This window comes from Crinia signifera, chromosome 2 (genome assembly GCF_055691185.1).
Source record: "Crinia signifera chromosome 2, ASM5569118v1, whole genome shotgun sequence".
Taxonomy (NCBI): domain Eukaryota; kingdom Metazoa; phylum Chordata; class Amphibia; order Anura; family Myobatrachidae; genus Crinia; species Crinia signifera.
The window spans coordinates 212,041,800-212,066,616 of NC_139218.1; the positions used below are offsets into that span (position 1 = coordinate 212,041,800).

Below are 24,817 nucleotides of genomic sequence, written 5' to 3' on the forward strand. Positions count from 1 at the left end.
ATGGCACTCTGGTGGCATGACCTTGTTATAGTAGGGCATATTTATGTGAATAACTCCGAACCTCCTGCAAATCAACTCAAAATGACACTTTCCCTCAAAAACCAAGATAGTTCCGAGGTATGCACACACCTTGGCATGATGACTTGATTTGTATTATTGTACTACAATGGATGGGGCACTATAATCCAAGCCATGCTATTAAGTCCCATAACTTCACAAATATACTGGAGATTGGTTATAAAAAATCAGAACTATTCTGGAAATAGTGACAACCAATTCTACTCAATAAATAGACTCAAAAGAGGCGGGGTTTCATGATTCAGGGATATGGCAGGACAGATCAGATTTGTGACTAAACTATATTATGCTACGTTTGTACTCAGTAATGTTGTAAGGTGCCCATGTGGCCTATTTGGACATGGATCTTATCAGTTAGACGAGCTCTTAACATAAACCTATATGAAAAACCATGTAATAAAATGTGCTGGTATGTTTCATGTAGTAGTAGTAGTTGTAGTAGTAGTAGCAGTAGCAGTAGTAGTAGTAGTAGTAGCAGTAGCAGTAGTAGCAGTAGCAGCAGCAGTAGCAGCAGCAGCAGCAGCAGTAGCAGTAGCAGCAGCAGCAGCAGCAGCAGCAGCAGTAGCAGTAGCAGCAGTAGTAGTAGTAGTAGTAGTAGCAGTAGTAGTAGTAGTAAATAAAACATTAACTACATTTTGCATTAGTGTGTTAGAAACAGGTTGACATCTCTATCATCTTAATTAGCCATTATTAGCAGTAGTTAAGTGCATATTAGTGATAAATAAGAGAGGTTCATCAAACTCAGAAGGAAGTAGCAGAAGGTGGCTAAAATGGAAAAACAATGCATTAAAACACCCCCCTGCTGTTTAAACATTGGCACAAGATGGGTTTATTTAACAACTGAATGGTGAAAAGGGTGCAGCAAGGTCAATGTGGCTGCATTATGCTGAGATTTCTGTGTAGAGGACCAATAAGAGATCAGCAGTGTCACACAGAACTAATATGCTAATGGGTGTTCTGATGCCTGCTCAACCTTCGTTTGAAATGATAAGTGACAAAAAAAAAATTGTAGAATTAGTTTGTGGTGCGATTTGTAAAGTACTGTCACTAGAGGTCACACCAAGATTGCAAAGCTGCAGAGGGCCCTGTGTTTATATAGTCACAGTTCCATGATCACACATTGGATATTATCACTACACACTGCTACGCTGGTCAGCACTGTGTTTTGCCCAGCATGTTTTCTTATTGCTATGCATGTGATTGTAGTACCCTGCATGACATTATATCCTGCAGCACATTGCATGCTTCTTTTATAGATAAGCAAATAAAGCTTTCTGTGTTTATTTCGTAAAAATGGATCTTTCCTAATCCTAGTCCATTTCCATCATCATTTCTTGAAATGCGATCATTTAAATAAACAGGCATAGATGGAAACTGTATATGTAAAGTACTGCACTGTTTTGTATACTGCATTTTTGACTGGCTTGGGCTGGATTCTTTATAGCTTAAAGAGTTCTGCTTGTTAAATTGTTTTACTATTATGGACATTATTAAAATGCACCGAGCTAATGTTTTTATAATAATTGTATATTGTGATATACTGTATTTTGAAAATTATCTACAGGAAATTAAACTCCTCAAAATGCTTATTGACTATCAAAAGGTCATTTTGATAGTCAATAACTGATTACAGTAAATTGCTGTGTAGGCTTAATCTTTAGAACAAAAAAGAACATTTTAGTTTAGAAGATGCCATAGTCTAAGCGACAGGTTCTCAAATTTGGTCACCCGCACCCCACACAGAGTTTTCCCAGGCACCTGTGGATTTTTAAAATGTGATACACAGAGCACCTGCTGGTGATCTGGAAAATGTGAACTGTGTGGGGTCCTGAGGACCGAGTTTGGGAAATAAATGTAAAAGAGAAATATTGCAAATTTCATTATGTAGGGGTAATTTACTAGAGGTTCTAAAGATTAAAAGAGGTGACTAACAGCAACCAATCAGAATCTGTCTCTCATTTTCTAGGACGCAATAGAGAAATTAAAGATTGGTATGATATGATTGGTTGCTATGGACAATATCACCTCTAATTTTTAGAAGCTTTAGTAATTTTTCCCCTAGTGTAAAGAAAGTCATATCTCACCCCTTTCACAAATCATTAATCTCAGATTTTCCAAGAATAAAGCTGGGCAGACATTAGATGATAACTTCCGTTATGTCATCAACGTTTGCCTTGAACTGCCTGGAACTCCTAGACAAATGGTGTAGTGCATACATATACAGAACAACATTGTTCAGCAGCCACATCTTCCTGCAGTCCTCCTGCGGTTGCAGACAATATAGCGCTTTCACACTAAACATTATGCACGAAAATAACAATAACAATATCGATATCATTCATGTTGTTTAGAAAAATCGGCTAATTTAAACCCAACTTTAGACTGTCTTCAAAAGTATGTTTATATAGGACTAAATGTTTAAATAGTGATAAGCAGTAAGTATTGTTTGTCCTGGTAGGTCATAAATCCAATAGTCTGCAGACAGCAATACACCAGTGGTGTATTGGGGCAATCTCTCAATCCCCTTATGGGCACGCTGGGGGTTGAGGATATTAAACATGTTTAAAAATACCACTTCCCTCATACCAGTGTGGAATGTGAAATCTGGACTTTTTTACATAATTAATATCCCTAATCCCCTGAAGGATCACGACCATTGCTGTCCACCCATAAGCCCACCTGACAAGCAGAACAGCAGCACAATGGCTCAGAGGATTGGAGGATTACCCCCGGCTGGTGTATGGGACCCTTTTACTTAGGAGACTGACAGACAATACCATAGACTCTAGTAGACTTATTGAGACTCAAAATAGAGAATCACCATAATACTAAGTAACTGTTGGAAAACGTGTCTGGCCCCTGTGTCAACAATGTCTAGATCGATTGGTTGACAGTGAGTAGGTTGACACCTAAGAATGGTTGACATACCCTAGGTTGACAATGACAGAATTCTGACACATGCTTAAGTCAACAAGTTTTTCATGTTTTTTACTATTTGGACCAACTTGGTTCATATTTTGCGATGGGACGCGGTACACTTATATGTGTTCATGTTAACATATGGCAACATAAAAAAGCATGACAACTTGTGTTTGAGTGTTGACTATGAATATGTCAAACTTAAGTTGGTGTCGACTTCTGTCACTGTCAACTATTCTTAGGTATAGTGGTCGACCCAATGACTGTTGACCTAGACCAGTGGTAGCCAACTCCAGTCCTTGAGAGCTACCAACAGTTCACATTTCCAGACAACCTAGCTGCTGCACAGATGCACTCATTACTCACTAACACATTTTAAAGGATCCACAGGTGGAGCTAATTACTTCACTTGTGATTCTGTAAGGAGACATGGAAAACATTAACTGTTGGTAGCTCTCGAGGACTGGAGTTGGCTACCCAGACCTAGGGCCAGATTCTCTAAGCTCCAAAAGTGATAAAATGAAGAGTGATAAACAGCCAGCCAATCAGCTCCTACCTGCCATGTCACAGACTTTGTTTGAAAAATGTCAAACAGGAGCTGATTGGTTGGCTGTTTATCACTCTCCATTTTATCACTTTTGAAGCTTAGAGAATCTGGCCCCTAGACATTGTCATCCCATTATCTCAGAATCATTGGAAAATATGTACTTAAACCACTAGAACAATATGCTGGTTAGAGTAAATTAGACTGTTCCGTTGTTAGTTTATGAAGTACGCCGTACTTCATTATGTTGATGCCTTAATGTCGACATGGTCAGAGTGTCAGCATATGAAATTAGGATTTAGACTGGGTTGTATTTAGGGATAGGGATAGGCTTCAATTAGGGTTAGACTAAAATATGCATGCTGACATTCTATTAACATTCATTGTGGTGTTGACACGTTGAATGTCGACATTTTAAATGACAAAATAATAGAGCAAATCCAATTTTTCCTTAGTGTTCTCAATGAGCAATATATTTGTAGTATATAACATACACAAATCACTAACACAATGGGGTAAATTTACTAAAGTTTCTGAAAAAACAGAATTCAGCTAGTGTTTCACAGCCAAACAGTCAATCATTATTTGGCATGCAGATGCAGTTGCATACACTGATATGCAGTTTGTCTATATTTTGTGTGTAACTGCAACTGTATGTGCATATCAAATAATGTTACACTGTTTAACTGTGAAACACTGTAGCGGAACATATTTTATGAAGATACAGTCACAGTTACATACAGAATATAGGCATGCTGTATATCAAGCTGATTATGCATCTAGTTAGCATCACTATGCACATAAGATGCATTTAATAGAAAAATATTTTTAAAGTTATTTATTACAAATGTGTTCTCATTTTGTACTTGTAAGTTAATTTAAACATTGCTCATTCAAACTCACTCAAACAAACTACATCTACTTATGGCTGACTTTTTAGAGCTGTTTTGTTTTCGAGATACAAAACTTGGCTCCCATTACATTGGCCGAGTTGTATGTTTAATATGGACAAAACATCTGAATACAATTTTTACCGGCCACCAGTGGCATAGCCACCGTGTGGCAAACCCCGCGTTTAGCGGGGAGTCGCTGAGTAATGTGGGCGCTGGGGTCTGCGGGAGCTATGCCGCGTTCGTGGCCAGAAGCCGGGACCTACTTTGTCTGCGTCCCGGCGCTCCTAGCCTCCTCCTAGCTCCTTATGACAAAATGTCCCTAAAAAAATGGCCGCCCCCTTAGAGCAGACAGTATTTAGGATGCTAGAGGGGGCAGCAGTGGCCTCCTTTAGCATCCTTCAAAACGGTCTGCTGTAAGGGGGTGGCCATTTTCTGAGGGACATTTTGTCATAAGGAGCTAGGAGGAGGCTAGGAGCGCCGGGACGCAGACAAAGTAGGTCTCGGCTGTTGGCCACGACCACAGCATAGCTCCCGCAGACCCCGGCACCCACATTACTCAGCGCCTCCCCGCCAACGCGGCGGGGGGCGCAAAATTTGGCACTATGCCACTGCCGGACGCTCCTTTTCAGAGTTGAAATCTTCCGACTTTAGTGAACTTTGACGCTATTACATTAGGCGACTTTGTGTAATGTACGATTTTTGCGTAAAAAATGGACCTAACTCGGCTCTCTCTTACATCCTTGCCCATGATTCATGATGAAGGATATTTTTCACTGTAAATTGAAAACATCATTCATTCGTGTCATGGAAAAACATGAAAGCATCTCTCTCCAGCTGTCTGATAACAGAGCACAATAGCTTTTAGTCAACTTCATAATGAATATATACAAGTAACACAAAAACTAAACAGAATGATAACATGTGTTTTAGAAATAGAAATATGTTTAAAATAGGTTTTGAAAATATTGGTTGCTAGTAATTCCATAATTTCCTTTTCCCACTGACTAGAACAAATGATTATACTAACTGTAGGATATTCAAAGAAATATATTGTATTGGAAAAAAATAGTGTTATTGCAGCAGCGGTTACAGCAACAACTGTTAATGAATTTGAATCGAAACTGGATACATTATTGGCCACTAAGGGAATCCTGTAGACATGATTACTCAATTTAGCAGTTACAAGTCAAATAGGTTGAACTCGATGGACTAACGTCTTTTTTTCAACCTTAATTACTATGTTACTATGTAATTACTATGTTACTATGTAGCTCCATTATAAGGAACTTAAACTTGATAATTGTGGGGAGTACAATTTCCATAAAAAAATATATTTATATTCTTTTTTACATGTTTTCCTTCTTCTCATAAGTTACATGATTGAAAATTGTACCTAGAGTAGTTATGCTGAATCAAGAAAAGCACTTCACTTTAATGCAGTAGTTTTACACAGTTGAAGATGCTATGGATGAAGGTGTCATGTTACATCTTTCTGAAAGGTTTTTTTTTTGTGGATGTAGATACTATGACAGGATCATAGCAACAGTGTTATTTTAAATGTTAGTAGTCTATTTACTATTATGTTTTGTGGATAAAAGTCCTATATCCAATTCTTAAGTTCCAATTTAACTTTAACAGTAAATATTTCAGTTTCTTCATAAAGTATCATAACGCTTTCATCCACTCTCCTGCGCGGTTCGACTTTCCTGAAATATGAGCACACCCAAACTTAAGGGTTCTAAGTTGAATCAGGTCCCAGTTTGGAATCTCTTTGGGGTTCTGAGTGGAAATCCAAAGAGAATTCCACTCTCTTTGGCTCAGATCTGTTTTCAGTACAGAAATCTTTGACTCGGATCTGTATTCAGTACAGAAATCAGATTTAAAACCCCATGTTGGGATTTTTTTTATTATTATTTATCAAAGATTATACATTTTTTAAAATATTTTAAAGGAATCCAAAACAGAACCAAAAAACTTGAGTGTGGTTATGCAAAAACCAAAACACGATGATGAATTTGAACCATATCAAACAGCAAAAAAAGACGGGACAGCAAAAATCTCTAATGGTAACATGTAATATATAAAACAAAATTGTAGAAATTATTGTTAAATAGATACCTTATAATAAAAGGCAATTTAACCACTGGGTACAATTTTTAATGATGTTTCAGATTTACAATGACTGATTATTAGACATAATAACTGATGAAGTAGATAGCTTCCATTATATTTGTAATTGTCTTTATTACTCTCCCATCTCCTGCAGTTTCCTGCTTCTTTAATTTCACCACGCCTTCTGGAAATGTTCTGTCTCCAAACTACCCTGAAGAATACAGCAACCACCTGCACTGTGTGTGGCTGATCATAGCCAAGCCTGAGAGCCGCATTCATCTAGCTTTCAATGACTTTGACGTGGAGCCCCAGTTTGACTTTCTGGCAGTGAAGGATGGCGGTTCTCCAGAGTCACCTGTCCTGGGCACTTTCTCAGGGAACCAGGTGCCCTCATCATTAACAAGTAGCGGTCATGTGTTAAGACTGGAGTTCCAGACCGACCATTCCACTGAAAAACGAGGATTCAATATTACATTTACCAGTGAGTTTTCCAACATGTGTCACCTATTAAATTATTGCAGAAGTCACGAATATTGCAGATAAGACTGTATTACAATTAGAAATGGTTATTGATTGCGTCAGCGATGTACTCCCAATGAGTAAATTCATTTTTCTAGTTTAATCAACAAAGAGCTTTCTAGATTCTTTTCAAATATGTCTGTTACCCTGACATTGCTGGTTATGTAGGCAGTGCAGGATTCCTGAGTTCCATGTGACTACAGTGGGCTCACTCACAGTATTGTACAGAACTGTAAGGGTATATACACATAGATGTTTGTCATTAATTCAAATGTAATTTAAAAAGCAATTTTTTTCGCTTTATTTTATTACATACTTCATTCATTTCCTGGATTTTGCAGGTTTTTAGATTGCAAAGGAAATATATACTAAAGTGTGTGTTTATTGAAATGGAGATGTTACCCATGGCAGCCAATCAGAGTCTACTTATTTATGCAGCACTTTCTAGAAGATAATAACTAGAATCTGATTGGTTGCTATAGGCAACATCACTTCTATAAAATTCCACTGTAGTAAATATACTCCTAATTATACTTAACTCATTTACAGGAAACACAATTTTTTGGGGGTAATTCCCCTCGCCCCCATAAGAGTAGTTACCCCTAAAGCATCCCACCCACGTCTTAGTGAAGCGGGCTGAATGTGTAGAATAATAACGGGAGTCTACTGTCACTTTAAAAGGTTGGGGTTTATTGTGACTTTATGATAGGTGCGTAATTTAAACCCCACCCCTTATTCAAATATGCGTGAATTGCAACATTTAACTGGAGGGGTGGGACTTAATGACATGACTAGTCTCCCTCCCTCCATCTCGGCCTATCTGCATCTACTCTCCAGGGTTCTCCCGGAGAGGAAACTTCAAATGTACGTAATTATACCCCTAAAGATTTAATTGACTTTATATTGTATGTAAACCACTAGTTAAAATGATAAAAATTCCTGTTTCATGATCTATGTAGACCCAATATATTACAACAACAATAACATAAAAGAACACCTGACAAAAGAAAGAAAAAAGTACAGGAGAATATTGCTATTGCTTTCAATAGCGAAAATATTTTTCTGTTCTCTATTTGAAAAAGGTTAAAAAATAAATTGTCATATAATGGGAGTTACACGCTGCTTGCTGATCCCAACCAGTGCACATTGTGTGTTAAGCAGGCCCAGCACAAACCTTGAATTATATGTCCAGCTCACTTATTTTTAATGCACGCTGCGGACACTCATTATTGAATGCAAATCACAACGACATAATGTGGACATCTGCATTGCAGCACCCTTGGCAAACTATTACCACAGATTGTATTTTCAAATAGTTGCTGCAGCCACAGTCGCCTGTGTGAACAAATTGATACCAAACAGAGTTCCCTACTTATGTGACTACTTACAGTGATAATGCTGCATTGACTTTGTCTCCGTGACAACCTTGCATAAAATATCTGACCTTGTTTTTCCATGAGTTCGACTTCCAGACACAGTAGTTGGGTGATTCAAAGTGACTTTTACAGTCTAGACTTTATATTTTTTTTATTATTTTATATGTTCATGTTTGTTTTTCTGAAACTGCATTTATTAGATTCCATAAAGCTCTATTAACATTTTGCATTGCTAGCAATTATTTATTCATAGATGTATGGAAATATTCATCATATGCAAAGAAAATTTTGTTAACTCAGTCTTAAATAAAGATGGAGGTAGGCTATAGCAAACAGAAATCAGCATTAATTAAGAGATGCATTTAATTAGTCGTTCCATTATGGAGCATGATTCATACAACAATTTCCAGCAATAAATTCATGATAATCCAAGTGACCTGCCTGATGGATTGTACTGTATATAGTTACGGCTATTTATGACCTTCACTTTCTCCTAATTCAATGTTATGTTCTATGGCTGTTAAGCAGCATAGAGAAATAAATTAATTTATTTCAGTAGTTTATATAAGATAGTGCTTTAATACATACTGTAGATGTGGCTATATTGCACAAAGGCTGTCTAAGGTGCCCATACACTGCTGTACGGACACCCGATACCCTGCGAGCCAATTTGTTGTGACAGATTGCATGCGTCCCTGCTCCCCACCCGTCTCGCCGCCATGAGGGAGGTCCAAAGTCGGGTGCTCGGACGGCCTGCAGGTTCGACCAACCGACACAGGTGCGCTCAGGACCGATGTGCACAGGACTGTGCATCGGACATGACGGCATTAGTCCGATTTCACGACCCGATTGGTCGAAATCGGACAAAAATTTGGCTCAGTGTATGGGGCCTTAACTCTTATACCAGAAAACGGTTCATAATCATATACTTCTGGCTACACTAAGCCCAATATGGAAGTGAGTTTTGGTACAGACGTGTCCTTATAGTTTGTTGCTGTGGTATGCCACAATTCCTAGTGCTACCACGTTGCGTATGCCTAATCGCACCTGCTGCCAATTGTGTGTGTAGTGAATGGATAACAGAAGCATGCATATGCGCACTGACGCTATCTCTAAACATGGCAACAACGCAGAGGGACACATCTGTATCTTCGTTTTTCGGTATGTCATAACCAATAAAACAGAGGCGTAGGTATGGGCTCTGCTAACAAACACCATTTTCTCACTCTTTTCTAATCAGCTTTCAGGCACAATGAGTGCCCTGATCCCGGCGTACCAGTGAATGGCAAGAGATTTGGAGAGAGCCTGCAGCTGGGGAGCTCTGTGTCCTTCTTGTGTGACGACGGTTTTATCCGCACACATGGCTCGGAAACCATCACTTGTATCTTAAAAGAAGGAAATGTTGTATGGAATAGCGGAGTACTGCGATGTGAAGGTAATGTAATAGCCACCATATACTGAGAGGAAGGGACACAGCTTAAGGTGACATCTGCCATTTACCTTTTTCGTGATTTATGAAAGCTTGGACAGGCATAAAGTGGAGAAGGATAAGATACCAACCAATCAGGCTCTGTCTAAACGCATCCTGTAAAATGACAGTAAAATGCTGATCTCTTAGAACTTTACCTCTCTCCACTTTAGCTATGGCCAAAGTTTGATCAATATCTCCCTACAGTAAGTTGACTTTCTTATATGGACAGATGAGTTTATTTAAGATACATATTACAGTGCACAAATTAATGGAGTAAATGATCTGCTTTCTACCATGTTTGCGTCACTCTCTCACATGAAATATACACAAGTACAATGCAGTCAGTCACAAACAAATCTGAAAATAAATGTACTTTACATGTAAGTTATCTGTATATATTCTGCAGGTACTAACTGTAGTTGGTATTAGGTTGTTCCAACTGCTAGCTAAGGTTATTACCATAGAACTTTATGATGACACAGGTTCCCATATCCCTCCTAAGCATCATAGATTTACTTCACACCTGGGATTTTGCCATTCTAATTTTGTCCTAGAGAATTGAGATCTTTGTTTTGCAACAAAATGACAGCAATATCTACTACATATAGGTCTAGTGTCCGTGTGACTCCAAAACACTGCCACCTGTTGGCAGCAACTGAAACTACAGTCAGTCAACGTTTCGACCCTCTAGGGGTCTTTATCAAGACAACAGTGATAATAACATCAGCACATCAGGCCAAATATAGGCATGTTGACCTTGAAAAAATTAGCGCTTTTGGCCCCGAAACGTTGGTCCATCCTTTACATTACACTAGCTTTCGAAGCATTTGCTTCGAGCGGGCTTACTAGTTTTGGATAATCTCGTACAAGATGCAACTGGGTTGCATTTCCATTTGTTTGAATAAGCAAAGGATTGATGCAGTGGAAAGAAGATATGTAAATAGTTTTCTGTGTGTTAATTACTTTACATGATTGGCGAGGCAAGAAAAAGCCATTGGGGTTTTATATTATAACTATTAAGGGTCAAATTCATGTTTCAAATATATTGGTGAAAAGGCAGATTCAGGAGTATACAGTATTCTTACCCGGTCAGATAAAATACCTGTCAGACTGACATTTTATTTAACAGCCTGAAACCCATTAGATAGCATGGGCCTACACTGAAAGATATGTCAATACCCCACTCCTACCCTGTGCATGAACAGGGGAAATGTACTGTACATTATTTGCCTATGGCAGGCATACACTGCCGGATGCTGCAACCTTGTAACTTCAGAATTTCACATCGGATGGACATGCTGGACAATCTAGCATGTCCAACTGATTGATATTTTCAGAGGCTCATGCAGGGTTACACAGTAAAATTACATTTCAATTGGCCTATATTGGATGCATCAGCCAGATAATTGTATAATAAGTGTATGCCAAATGCGCTTCTAGAGAGGAGAGGGTCCATGTCAAGATTCCTTCTGGACCCCTGCTCTCTGGGTGACAGTGCTGTAGACTCTGATCACAAGAGGAACCTAGTGCTGTCCCAGAGTCTACTGAGCATGCGCGTGCAACGGCCATTTTGCCAGTTAACTTCTTAAGGCTTAAGGTGCCCATACACGTTACAATTATTGTATACAATATCGGTTTTGTGATGAGATGAGATCTAGTACAAAAAGTATGTGCTGCAGGTCGTCCATGGGCCACAAGGCTCACAGTTCACGGAGAGTGCCTCTCCCCCGCATGGAGATTTTTGTTTGAGGGGGAGCACAGGGGGCTGGGGGGGGGGGAAACAAATCGGAGGTGCTATTTGACCTCATCTTTATCAGCCCTTAAATGGGCATTTTTAATAACATCCACAAGGAAAAGCAGGGCTGACCCAGGTTTAGTGTAATAGGTGCAGACCAGGGTCTGACCAGTGGCGTGTGGTGGGGTGAGGCAGGTGAGGCACAGCCTTTCCTGTCATACTAACGTATATGCTGGAGTTTTGTATTCATAAAGTATGTCAAAAATACAAAGAATACATAAAAAAATTCTTATTTTTATTATTCTAATCATTTTTATAGTCAAAACTCTGGAGTAAAAAGTCTATGGCAGGTGAGGCAGTGCCTCATCTTGCTACCTTTTCTGTGCATCTCTTATCAAAACTCATCGAATCTCCAGCAGTATATACAGTACTGCTGCACATGTGTATAATGCCGGCATGTACTCCATGGTTCATATATTGTGTGCAAATCTGGCTCTGGTACTTGTCAGGGACTCCTTCACTATTTACCTCACCGCACGTCCCTGGGTCCGACCTGGGACGAAGTGCTGTGTAAATGGGGTATGAAGCTGGGTCCGACCCTGGAAAATACTGTGTTCAAATACCTGAATTTCACCAGGGATTTTGGTGTAAAAGGGGTATTATTAAATACTTTGTAGTTGTGGCTGGTTCTCCATCCATCTGCTACAGTGATCTGACCCTCCTCCCAAGTGGCAGATAACTGCATTCTCTTATAATAACGGTCATTGTTATAGTCAGCATATTACTATAGTCCCAACATCTCATTCTAGAAAACTTGCAGGTAAAGGTAAGTCAGAGCAGTAAGATGGCATACAATCCTTACCCTAATTAAAGGCACCACAGAGTTTGTAGTGTCAGTCAGTAGCTTAAACAAATCATACATAGAAACAAGTAATTCCCAGAAAGAATTCAAGTTATATGACCAGGGAGGTACAGATGTGCGACGGATGTAGAACAAACAATTTAGAGGTAAGGGCAATGCTGAAAATAAATGAGATTTGGAGTGGTTTGGTATTGTAGCTTGTAGCATTCAATGAGGTATGATCTGGGGAAGTAGAGGGTATAAGGGTGAGTATGGGGGTTAGGGACTCCCATAAGCAGAAAGCAATGTGGAAAAAGTATTGAAAGTGAAGTTGGAGTGAAAAGTGGCAACCAGAGAGGAAATGAGTGCCGAGGGGAGGTATGTTGTCCAGAAGACCAGGTAAGGGTAAGTTTAAATCAACGTGTGATGTGGCCATATAGTTGTTTTCATCTATCCACAATGGCACACAGCTTCAATACTCTAGCTATATATCAGATATCCATGGAAAAAAGTTTAATACAAAGAAATAAGTATAGCGATAGCAGTTCGTGCATAGCAGCATGGGGTATGGATGCATTATGGCCGACAAGCATTAGGTCAACACCATTAGGTCGACATGCATTTAGGTTGACATGAGTTACGGTCAACGTGCAGGAAGGTCGACATGACTTTAGGTCGACATGGGTCATAAGTTCAACATGGGTAAGGTCAACAATGAAAAAGTCAATATATATATTTTTTTTACCCGGAATGTCAACACAGTCAACATAAACACTGAAAGTACCGCTGCGCTCGCCATTCTTCGGGCACGGTGCCTCACTACATTTGGAACACTATTTTGTTCTTCCACCACTCCCTAGTGGATGGCAGGGCATGAAATACCGCCTGTTTGCACATTTTGGGTAAAAAAAAAAAAAAAAACAGTAAAAAACCCATGTCGACTTAATGACTGTCGACCTAACCCATGTCAGCATTAAATCATGTCGACCATCCTGCATGTCGACATTAAGTCATGTCGACCTAACTGCATGTCGACCATCATGCTGGTGACCCAATAACCTTATCCCGCAGCATGAGTGCTCTGAGCAAAATATGTGCTCTAAGGTACAAACGTAATAATTATTGGATTTGAGCATCACATGACTTACATAATGCAAATGGTTGTTGTAATTCTATCAGTACTCTGCCCTTTCAGATATTGACTGATGAAGGAGCAGATATCATAGTGGGTAGGGCATTTAGACGGTGCATACTGTATATAGGTTTACCATGCAATGCCTTTAAAACAAATTATACAGATTATTTGACTGACTTCAAGCCTGCATTTCACCTGGTTTTAATCAGGCACAGAACTGGTGTAATTCATGCATAATTTGTGCATGGCATACTTGCCTACCCTGTCTGAATGGTTGAGTCTCCCAAAAACTGGGTTCCTCTCACTGCCCCCTGTTAGATTGTGCAACCCATTTGCATGCCCTCCCCTCTCCCCCCCTATAGTGGTGTTCAGCTTAATTATGTAAAGCTCCCCCCACCCCCCAAAATACCCCTGAGCCTCTTCTCTCCAGGCTTCTCCCAGAGTGGAGAAAAACAGAAGTAGGCAGGTATGATGCACAGAGATTGTTATATCACATTTGCGATGGGGCAATAAGTAACACCCGTAGCACCTGCATCATCTCTTATACTGTACTGTAGGTGCTGACTTTTTTCTATATCTACTGGTCCCAATCAGGGCTTTATAACCTGGCAGTACTAGCTATGGAGAACATATATTCTTCACAGAAAGGAGACATACTGTAGAAGATGAGCAGGGAGAGAGAGAGAGAGAGAGAGAGAGGAGGGGTGAGGCATTACTGAGGGACTTGTAATGGCATCTCATTAATGACTTACGGAATTAGGAATTTAAACAGTAAAGGGCACAATGATGCTTTGGTTCAGTGACTGGGTAACACGTGGGTAAAAGTAGCACAGTGGATGACATATGGGGAGAAACTAGTACTGTGGATGGTATGTGGGGAAACTGGAACCGCGGATGGCATGAAGGGGCATAGTGATGTCATTGTGTCCTTAGGCCCTGTGTCTCAGATCCTGTTTGCAGATGTGCAAGCGCTACACTGTGACTTAAACAAGGATGCAATATATAGAATATATGGACGAGGAATGAAATTACTAAAAAGTGCCTGTTGTAGGCTTATTGCTGCTTTTTAATTTAAAAAAAAGCTGTTAACTTTGATTAGAAAGCAGGAATTTGGGAAATTTGTAGTAATCCTGTTCTTGTCCCTTCACCTGTAGTAATACCTGTAATGGCTATCGTTTTGCAGTGTACATTACTGAGCGTCTTTTACATGGAATCTGTATTCCATGTAGATAATAAGAAATCTCACTGTACGCTCAGGATTCTAATAAGCTATTATCACTGACACATTATAGTGCTCTGCAATTATGACCCTGCACTAATTGGTACTTATCACACACACCAATGAAGACTGACACTACCTAACCTTATTTGGGAGACCTACTCAGTTATCAGTGTCTTATAAAATACAATTACGCTTAACCCTTCTTTGTCCTCTGTTCAGTACTTAATATCATTTTCTGTTAGTTGTTTATTGCTCCGCTGTGTCTAGCTACCACAATACAGTCTGTAGACACTGAGGTCAGCAGCAGAAAATTGCTGGCCTTTCATTTAAGAGATAAGAGATAAGATAATTTAAGAGATAAGATAATTTATTGTCATTGTAAAAACAACGAATTGTCAACACAACGAAATTACATTCATAGTCACAAGGAAAATACCGATAGAGGAAGGCGATAGTGCTCTAACTGTTCACGTTATAGTCGCACACTGCTGTGGGAAAAAAAAAAAAAAAAAAAAATTTGTAAAACTTACTGAATGCATTCATTCTAGTAAATTCCGGATAGTAAATAGTATAAGAGGTTTTTCTTACTTAGCCAGTTTTCTAAGAAAATGTCCATTACGTTCAAATTTGATGCAACATTTTTGAACACAGCAGTTTTATTTAACAAACGGAATCAAAAATAGCTCATTATAATTCTAAAAAAAAAACAATTCACCTTAGTACATGGGTTCCCAAGCTTTTTTTTAATCACGACAACCTAGCATATCAGAATTTCATGGCACCCCTAGGCCAAAACTTTCTTATAGAAAAATGTAGAAAAAAATATTAAATGATGTAAACTGTATTTACATATGTCATCCCTCGCTTCAGTTATGTGGTAAGGGAAAGGATTTGCTTTTGTTTATGTACATATTTTATTATTGGTAGCCACAAACACTGGTTTTATGAATTACATTGCCTGAAATAATTTGAATCGGTCCCGGACCAGCAACCCAAGGCACCTCTCCAAGTGTTTCAAGGTACCCCCAGATGCCACGACACACAGATGGGGAACCACTGCCTTAGTAACAGAAATAAGAACTAATATTGAACCCCATTTATAAAACGCAGATTTTTGTCATCCATAGGCTAGCATGACAATTGCTTAAATAACACCTAGAAGTGTTCTTATGTCCAATTTCTACGCTGTTATACATTGCTAAAGATCACATTCAACATTGAGAACTAAAGGACTGCTACTGTATCTCTAATTCTTCCATAGTTATGATGTCTCCTGCGTTTGACTCTAGTCCCAATTAAGATAGCCATAATCATAAATAGGACCTTTGGTTAAATAGACTCTTCACCTAAACACATTGGAGATATCTATTGTAAGGCTGAACCAATGATCATAAGAAAACAGTAGTCAATTCATTAGGAACTAGTGACATCACTGTACCACTGGTACCTCAGTCCTCAATGATGTCACTAACTCCTAGTTAAATAGTAGTGTGTAGGTGACAGGTTCACAATAAGTAGTACTTAAATGATATTAGAGGTGGTACTATGTGATGGCACTTAGGAGCAGATTTATTAAGCTTGGTGAAGTGATAAAGTGTCTGGTCTTTATCACCGGCCAATCAGCTACTACCTGTCATTTTTCAAACCAAGCCTGTAACTTCACAGGTAGGAGCTGATTGGCTGGTGATAAAGTACCAGCCACATTATCACTTCACCGAGCTTAATAAATCTACCCCTTAAAGGGCAATCACTAAGCAGTATGTGGTGCTACTAATATGTAATAACTGTGTTTGGAGGGCACCTCATGTATCCATTATTGCTTATCTGACAGAGCTCTTCACAATTCAGCGGGACACAATGATTGTTAATGCTGACACGTCCCATTCTGACGCATCTCTCTGAGTGCTGTAAACATTAATACTTAACACAGCAGCACACAAGAGGTTTTCTAAATGCACGAAGCAATCGTAAAGTAGGGACATAGAGGAATAAAACTGGGCTAAGAATAACTTTACACAGCAGGATCCTCATGCTGAGCACATCAAATGGTGTAAGCAGAAGGGCAGGTCAGTATTTAACCTGCCGAGAGGTGTGAACCCATAGGACAGGATCATAAAATAAACACACGACTTGCACCATCCAGCAAAATAACAGACATTACTGGAAATTACCCCTACCAGAATAGCATTGCTTATACGTCAAATGGAAAGGTTACGGAGGATGAGAGAAAAACAAATCTAAAATTACTCCTTGACAAATGTTCACCACCCTGTTTTACACTGTCCTATATAATACTACCAGATACTACCCTATCCCCTACACTGCCCTGCCCTATTCTCTGTTATGCTAACCTGTTCTGCCCTACCCTATATTATAATACCGGTATCATGTTCTACACTACACAGTGCTTGCCAAATCTAATCCTCAGAACACACTAAAGGCCCCTATCTACTAGGGAGAGGTACTGGATGCGTTACCTCGCATGCAATACCCCGCCAACTCACCCGGGATGTCCCGGGCGGATGACTTGCATATATGATACATTGTAAGTGGACCTTTTCCATATGATGCATTGTATGTGATCCTAGCAAGGGCAGCGAAAAATATGGGTCCTCTGACCTTTTCATACCCCCACTATCCACGTCGGCGTGGAGTTGATTTTATATAGTGTGGCAAGCGCAGTGAGCCACCAAGCCCGAAGCGTATACAAGAGAACTACAAGACCCAGCATGCGGGGCATTAATATGCCCACTGGGTCTCTGAAAATGAGGTGGCTCCCGCATTCTGCCCCAGTACCCACAACCCCCCCCCCCCCCCCCCCCGCACCCACCTGCAGCCATATACAAAAGTGTGCAGTTCTTCAGTGGTGCAGATGAGGCGACTGAATTGTTTCATCATGGCCACGTCCTGCTCTACATTGGCAGTAATCTCTGCATTGTTAAGGGGGGGCCCCACACTGCTCTAAGGACATGTTGCATGCAGCATCGCACACCTGACCATCTCCTATATAGAGCCATGCCCACGCCCCCTTCTCTGCTCCTCAATCTGCTGTACTGACCTGGCTGCCCACTTAGGATATGAAGGAGTCAGGAACAGGCCCAAATCTTTTAGAACTGACTCAGGAACAGGCCCCAAATCTCTCAAAATCCTATAATATTTGTTTTTCCGTTGAGCATTACCGTTTATTGTGAATTACATGTATTTGTGACATCCTGTACTTCTCCTCACAGCCCCATGTGGTGGACACCTGACAGCCCCAAGTGGAATGATTCTTTCTCCTGGCTGGCCTGGGTTTTACAAGGATTCCTTGAACTGTGTGTGGGTTCTGGAAGCACAGCCTGGATATCCTATAAAAATCACATTCGACAAGTAAGTTCAAAACCTTGTACTACTGACATGCACTAGATTGAACCTAGTATAAGTCATCTATATAAGTAAAAAGTCAAAGAAAGAACTGTGGGTAAGGAAAATTGAAATACTCAATTGTGCTCAATAGCAGGGTGGCCAAGCAAAGGGAAAAATAAATATTAATGAAGTCAGAATCAGCATTGGAAATTCTGCAGTCCTTCAAATACTTAAAAAATGGTATTCTATTCCCCTCCAAAATTGATGTAAGTGTCTGCGTATAAACTGTGCTGGTAGGTCGACACCATATGGTCGATACGGACAAGGCCAACAGCCAAGAGGTTGACATGGAAGTGGTTGAAGCATAAAAGACCGACATGGGCTTTCATACTTTAACAACCACGTGGACTCCAATTGGGAAAGGTAAAGTGTGCAAGGTGCAGCGGAAGCAGAGTATGGTGTTTTGTTTAAAGCATATGCGAGGGGATGTGGTACATGTCCATGTTAGGAACTCATGTCAACCTTTTTATGTGTTGACCATTCACACGTCGACCTTTTGTCTATTCACTGTCGACCTAGACACTATCCACCCTTTATAGGATAACCTGTCCAGCTCGAGGCACAATTCAGGGGGTAAATAGGACTGCAGAACAAATGTATCCCTGTGGGAGTTTGGATAGTACAGTGCTAAATGATTCTTTATTTAAGTATTGAGACTCCTGGTCCCTAGTTCACTTATTTATTATTCACCTAAATCCATAAGTCTCCACTTCTTTCTTCAGTTTTTTTCATTTAGTTCAAAGAAAAAATGATGTATTGACACTGGTGATTTGCTTCTTGCGCCAATGTGTTTGGCTAGCTGTGTGAAGCCACATGCAGTCTGTGAGACTGCACTGGCTTTACTGTGATAGGCAGTGGCTTCTTATTGGAAGTCCGACCTGCCAGTCACCCAAGGAAGTCCCATTGGGAGGCGTTCCCTCCCTCTGGGATGCCTCTATGGGCTGCTGTGGTGGCATCCCATAAAAACGGGTTCTGCAGGAAGATACTATGCAGGCGTTGGACCTGGGACCGTGAATATGCTTCTATAGACTGTTGCCGAATCAGCCAATAGAGGCTGGGGCAAGCACAAAAAAGCTGGGTGCCCGCTGGTCCCTGCTGCTGCCAACGGTGTCTGCTGGTCCCTGGCAGGCACTGGCGGCGGCGGCAGTGAAGAGGTGGAACCCGCACTGTAGCAGCCCCCCTTCTCCACAGAGGTAATAGCCGCCAATGTACATGAATGTATTAATTAATCAAATGTATCTGTGGCTGTTTTTGTAATGATAATGTTGCAGAAAAAAAAAACAATGCCAATCACTGTTTTACCCGTGTTCAATGGGATGCATTGCACCTGTACCGAATCAAACCATTGTGCCAACTGTACAACTTAAGAAACTTGATTTTCTCTCATCGATGCAGATTTAAGACGGAGGTGAATTACGACACCCTGGAAGTGAGAGATGGCAAGTCTTATTCTTCTTCATTGATTGGGGTCTATGATGGTACGCAGGTTCCCCAGTTCTTAATCAGCACCAGCAACTTCCTATACCTGCTATTCACCACTGACAAGAGTCACTCCGACATTGGATTTCAAATCCGCTATGAAAGTAAGCAACCATTCTGCATAAAATGTATTCCTTTATGTAGTGATTCTGTTACAATACTAAATACTTGTATCTTTGAAAGGCACTGAATTGCTGCAATTTCTGCTGAATTCAGGTCTTTTCTATTGATTGAGGATAAAAGCCAAGTTGCTTGTACTTGATTAAAAATAATTACCCCCATCCGATGCACAGAATGAATATGGAGGCAGGTCTTGCAGGAATTGTTCATTTGTGTAGTGGTAAGCACAGCAGGCAGGGCGCCACTCAAATATAGAAAAATTGGCGTCATTGTGTTAGCTGTGCTATTGCAAAGTGTTTGGAGAACTTAAATCTATTAGAAATCGTTCTGCACTCTGCAGTTTGATCATCTTTATTGATTTTCTTTTACCATAACAACTGAAGTAATGACTTCTGGACAGCATCATTGTATAAGAAAGCTGCTTTTATTCCTTCTTAATTTGTTTTTTTCTTTTTTTGTACCTCATGCTTTGAATGAGAACTGCCAAGAAACATTTTCCCAGAATCCTCTGTTCCTTCACTCCGAAGGATTTTTCTCTGGTCTCATTCACAGTACAGTGATAGATATAACATACTGCTATATTTCCACATCAGCTACAGCATAATGAACTTTCATTGTATGAACAATGCTGCCTGGACTCATGCACATGCTCAGTCGCCAACTGTATACAGGTTTACATTCGGAGTGTATGATTTTCACAGAATAGGTTTTCTGTTAAAATAATTATTTTATACAGTATATTTACTGTAGAGCAGGCACATATGTCACTGTGAACTGTTTGTTCGCATACTGAGCAATGCTAAGTTGGCGACTTATACTTAACAAGAGCCATAACTGGTGGAGGTTGGGAACCTGGGGCTGCAGGCCAAAACTAAAAGAGGGGAGCCACACCTACCACACCTCCACACAGACTCTTAAGCCCCCCCCCCCCCCCCCCCCCCCATAAACTACTACTAGGAATCGCATAGGATATATAATTTTGCATACAATGTATTGTATGTGATCCCAGTCATAGCTGCGGGATTCATAAAATCCTTGTGGCAGCCATGGCGATCTTTGGATCTGATTCAATGCTCACAGGACTGTGCATCGGATCCAAATCGGAGGTAAAACACATACGATATGTCACTTTTCACATGATTTATCGGCCCAATATTGTATGTGTATGGGGCCTTTAGGGTACGGCAGTGGTGAATAAGCCTGCCCCCTGTCTCCAGTGTCTGACAGCTTCCAATGGCTAGCTGACTATATGTCCTTTCCCAGACTCATGTGTCCGAGGGATACAAGGCTAGTGTAATCGGGAATGCACTTGTACATCTCCTTAATGTAGTGTATATGTACAGAGTTGCCCTCATCCATTTATGTAGTGTATATGGTCAGAGGTCTCCTCATACATCTATCCAGTATGCCAAGTAGACCAAGATGCCTGGCATGAGACTCTGATAGCTAATTATGTGACACTTGTAAAACCTGTGTGCAAGTGAGTCTGTACAGTATATGCCGAGCATAAGTTCTTGGAATAAAACCGCTGCATCGTAGCATCGTACAGATTCAGATATTCAATTGTACAAAAGTGTTGCATATCAAATCAATCAGCATAGATAATATTGTGACTTATGCTGTGTACACACTAGTACAATCTGCATAAGATCCAGATGAGATTTTGACTATATAGTCAAAATCTTATCTGGATCTCATGCAGATTGTATGGTTTTTATCCCAAGCGATCCAGATGCGTTCAAGATGCGCGCTCCCATATCTCAACCAGAAAGTCTTGGCTGCTCTGTCTATATAGTGCAGATCTGCACTATATAGTCTAAATTGAATGCAGATAGTGTAAATTGTAATCGCATCTGGATCTTATGCAGATTGTACTAGTGTGTACACAGCATAAAAGATGCGTTTTCAGCAAAACAATGCACCCAATGCTAGCAGATCACCGATCCTGGTGTACCAAAAGTACCTGTTGGGTGCAAATGTAGGTATGAGGGCACATCTGTATGTCCAATTGGCATCCATAATACTACAGATTTGAATGATGTAGATGCAGCATACATGTATATCATGTGACTGATGTGAGTTTCCCTTATTATTAATAATAAACCAGTGATTCTAGATATTTCTCGCTATATAAACTGATAAATGGGATCTCTCCCTGGTTACATTAAAGGATCTGTCTGCAATACAAACACATCACATTCCTCAGACTTTTTGAGAGGGATGAGTCTCTTACAGATTATCACAAATCCCTTTATATTGTTTACACAGCTGGGAAATCTTGCAGCAAAATGTCTAAAAGCCTTTATTTTATCAAATCATATTTTGCAAATTAGATATGCTGTTACCAATGCCCAAAGAGCTGCTCTCCAGCATTAATGGTAACATTGTAACATTGTGTCATGGGACATCAGCATAGACTGAAAACCCGGCTCCATTTCCATACACAGAGGCGATGGCCTCATTCAGCAAGGCTTGCTAAGCAGCGCTCCTTCGCTACTTAGTGAGCCCAAAAACGCTGCCCGGATGAACACCCCCTCCCCTCTCCCGCCACAGAATCCCCTAAAATAAGTAACCACACATCCAAAGTCATTACTAGTGACTCCCCCTTCTGAGTCTACCCCTCTGTAGCTGCGCAGGCAGAAGGACTGTAGCAGCCACACAGCCCCTGTGAGTACGGGTCATTGGGATGACTAATTTTAGGTCGACATACATTGGGTCGACCACTAAGGATTGATAGGCCTTAGGTCGACACAGACAGAAGGTCGACATGCCTAAGGTCGACAGGGTCAAAAGGTCAATGCATGCATTAGGTCAACATTGGGAAGGTCGACAGTCAAACGGTCGACGTGGGATGACCGCTGTCATCGCTGCGGGGAAATCCGCTCAGTGCATACACACTGAGCGGCTCTCCCCCTGCCCGGTGCCGACGGAGGGGGCAGGATGGTATAACCAGCAGATGAACGGCTTTCCCAGAGATGTTGCGGGAGCGCACAGCAGCGGCGCCATACACACTGGGTGGCTTTGAGCTGAACGCCGCTCAAACCTGCTGTTTTGAGTGACTTTCAGCTCAAAGTTGCCCAGTGTGTATGGGCCTTTACCCTCTTCCCTAACATCACCCCTTGGAACTGTTTGGGTAGGTCCACTTCTTCCAGGATGCAGGATTTAAACATCCATTGACCTGGTGGTTATTATTCAAGGGCTGTCACCCAGATTGTCTACATACTGTACATGTAAATGTACTAATTACAGGAGGGTGAGTTTTGTAGACCTGATTTAGCAATGTACACTCCCTAAATCGTTAACGTACACTCCAATGTTTTGGGGACATTGCATGCTCAATACCCATTCTGGTCATTTGCAGAACTGGCCCCGTGTCTTTGCGCACAGTGTTTCTGATTCAGAGATGGCTTCCTTCCACGAAAAACCGAATGTAGCAGGAGGTGTCTATATGAAATAGACACCTCCTGCATTGCATTTGCAATCCGAGTGCATTTTCTACCTCAGGTCACAATCACAACCATCAGATTGGTTTGGCAATGCTGCGTAATCTGAGGCTTACTTAGCCTGGCCCTACAGCTTGCAGGGCCAGTAAATCTGCAAGTAGTTACACAGACCCTGTCCTTGTCCCTACCCTGACATAATCTCACTCCGCCCCCAATGCTGCATTATGCCAGTCATGCTGGGTCTTGGCAAATCTGCAACTGTACTCGCATATGGACACATTGTATTGGAGCAGCATTACTGTACTTCATGTTATACTGTAGTTGCTTTCTAGTTATATAGACACTCTATATAAAGCTATAGAGCTCTACTCTGTACATCTTGGGGTTACCACCAGTAATCAAAGTTATGTGTTGCCTCAATAACTTCCTAAGCGACGCATGGGAAGGTCTACTCAACAATTATCGTGGAGATACATGGACATTTCTATTGCACGCTTATTCTGTTCTCATCCCAGAAAAAGATTGCAAAACAAATGCTTTAGTCAAGAATAAACATTTTATTATTACAATATTTTTCATATTTTTTAACAATTAATTTTATGTATTAGATTTTTTGGTACTTGTTTCCTAGCACGGCCACAATCGTTGGGATTGTGTACCTTTAAGTTAAGGTACACGATCCCAACGATGGACCCGATTTCTTTTGAAATCAGGTCCATTTTGCCGGCAAAGGTAAAAAATCGGGGGCATCGCGTCGGTCGGGACCATTAACATTGGTCCCGACGCGACCGACGCGATGCCCCCGATTTTGCCATAGGCTTCAATGTTAAAATATTTTTTAACATTGTAATCGTGAGCATCGCGTCGGTCTTGTGCCATTATAATGGCACAAGATGAGATGGCCTTGATTAAGTCCATCTCACATTGAAAAAAATGTGAAAAATGTGAAATGGGCCAATATGACCCATTTCACATTATATATGGCCCCGTCGTCACCCCACGATAGACGCCAACCCGAAGCATGGCGAGCGCAGCGAGCCTGCGAGGGGCGGCAGTGCGCGTCCTCCGACCTTTTCATTCCCCTACTATCCACGTCGGCGTGGAGTTGAGAATATATAGCGCAGCGAGCGACCGAGCGCAGCGAGCGACCGAGCCCGAAGCGTGGCGAGCGCAGCGAGCCCCGCGAGGGGCCGCGTATACCTGTGAAGTTATACGCATCCCCTCGCGGGGCTCGCTGCGCTCGCCACGCTTCGGGCTCGGTCGCTCGCTGCGCTCGCCACACTATATATTCTCAACTCCACGCTGACGTGGATAGTAGGGGAATGAAAAGGTTGGAGGACGTGCACCGCCGCCCCTCGCGGGCTCGCTACGCTCGCCACGCTTCGGGTTGGCGTCTATCGTGGGGTGGTGTTTACGTAGTAAAATTTGGGGGTCTAGGGAATATTTTACATTGAATCCAATGTAAAATCGGGTCCCAGGGACCCGATTCACATTTGATTCAATCAAAAAATCGGGTCGGTCGTGT

General features: G+C 41.0%; 1 protein-coding gene across 3 annotated transcripts in view; it reads left to right on the forward strand.

The window, feature by feature from the left end:
- CSMD2 (CUB and Sushi multiple domains 2) overlaps positions 1-24,817 on the forward strand; it is a 909,603-nt gene that overhangs the window by 704,016 nt on the left and 180,770 nt on the right. For all 3 annotated transcript variants that reach the window (XM_083173665.1, XM_083173666.1, XM_083173667.1), the window contains 4 exons: positions 6,701-7,027; positions 9,682-9,876; positions 18,076-18,214; positions 19,646-19,833. In XM_083173665.1, the coding sequence (XP_083029791.1) occupies positions 6,701-7,027; positions 9,682-9,876; positions 18,076-18,214; positions 19,646-19,833 (849 nt within the window). The remainder of the gene's footprint in view (positions 1-6,700; positions 7,028-9,681; positions 9,877-18,075; positions 18,215-19,645; positions 19,834-24,817) is intronic.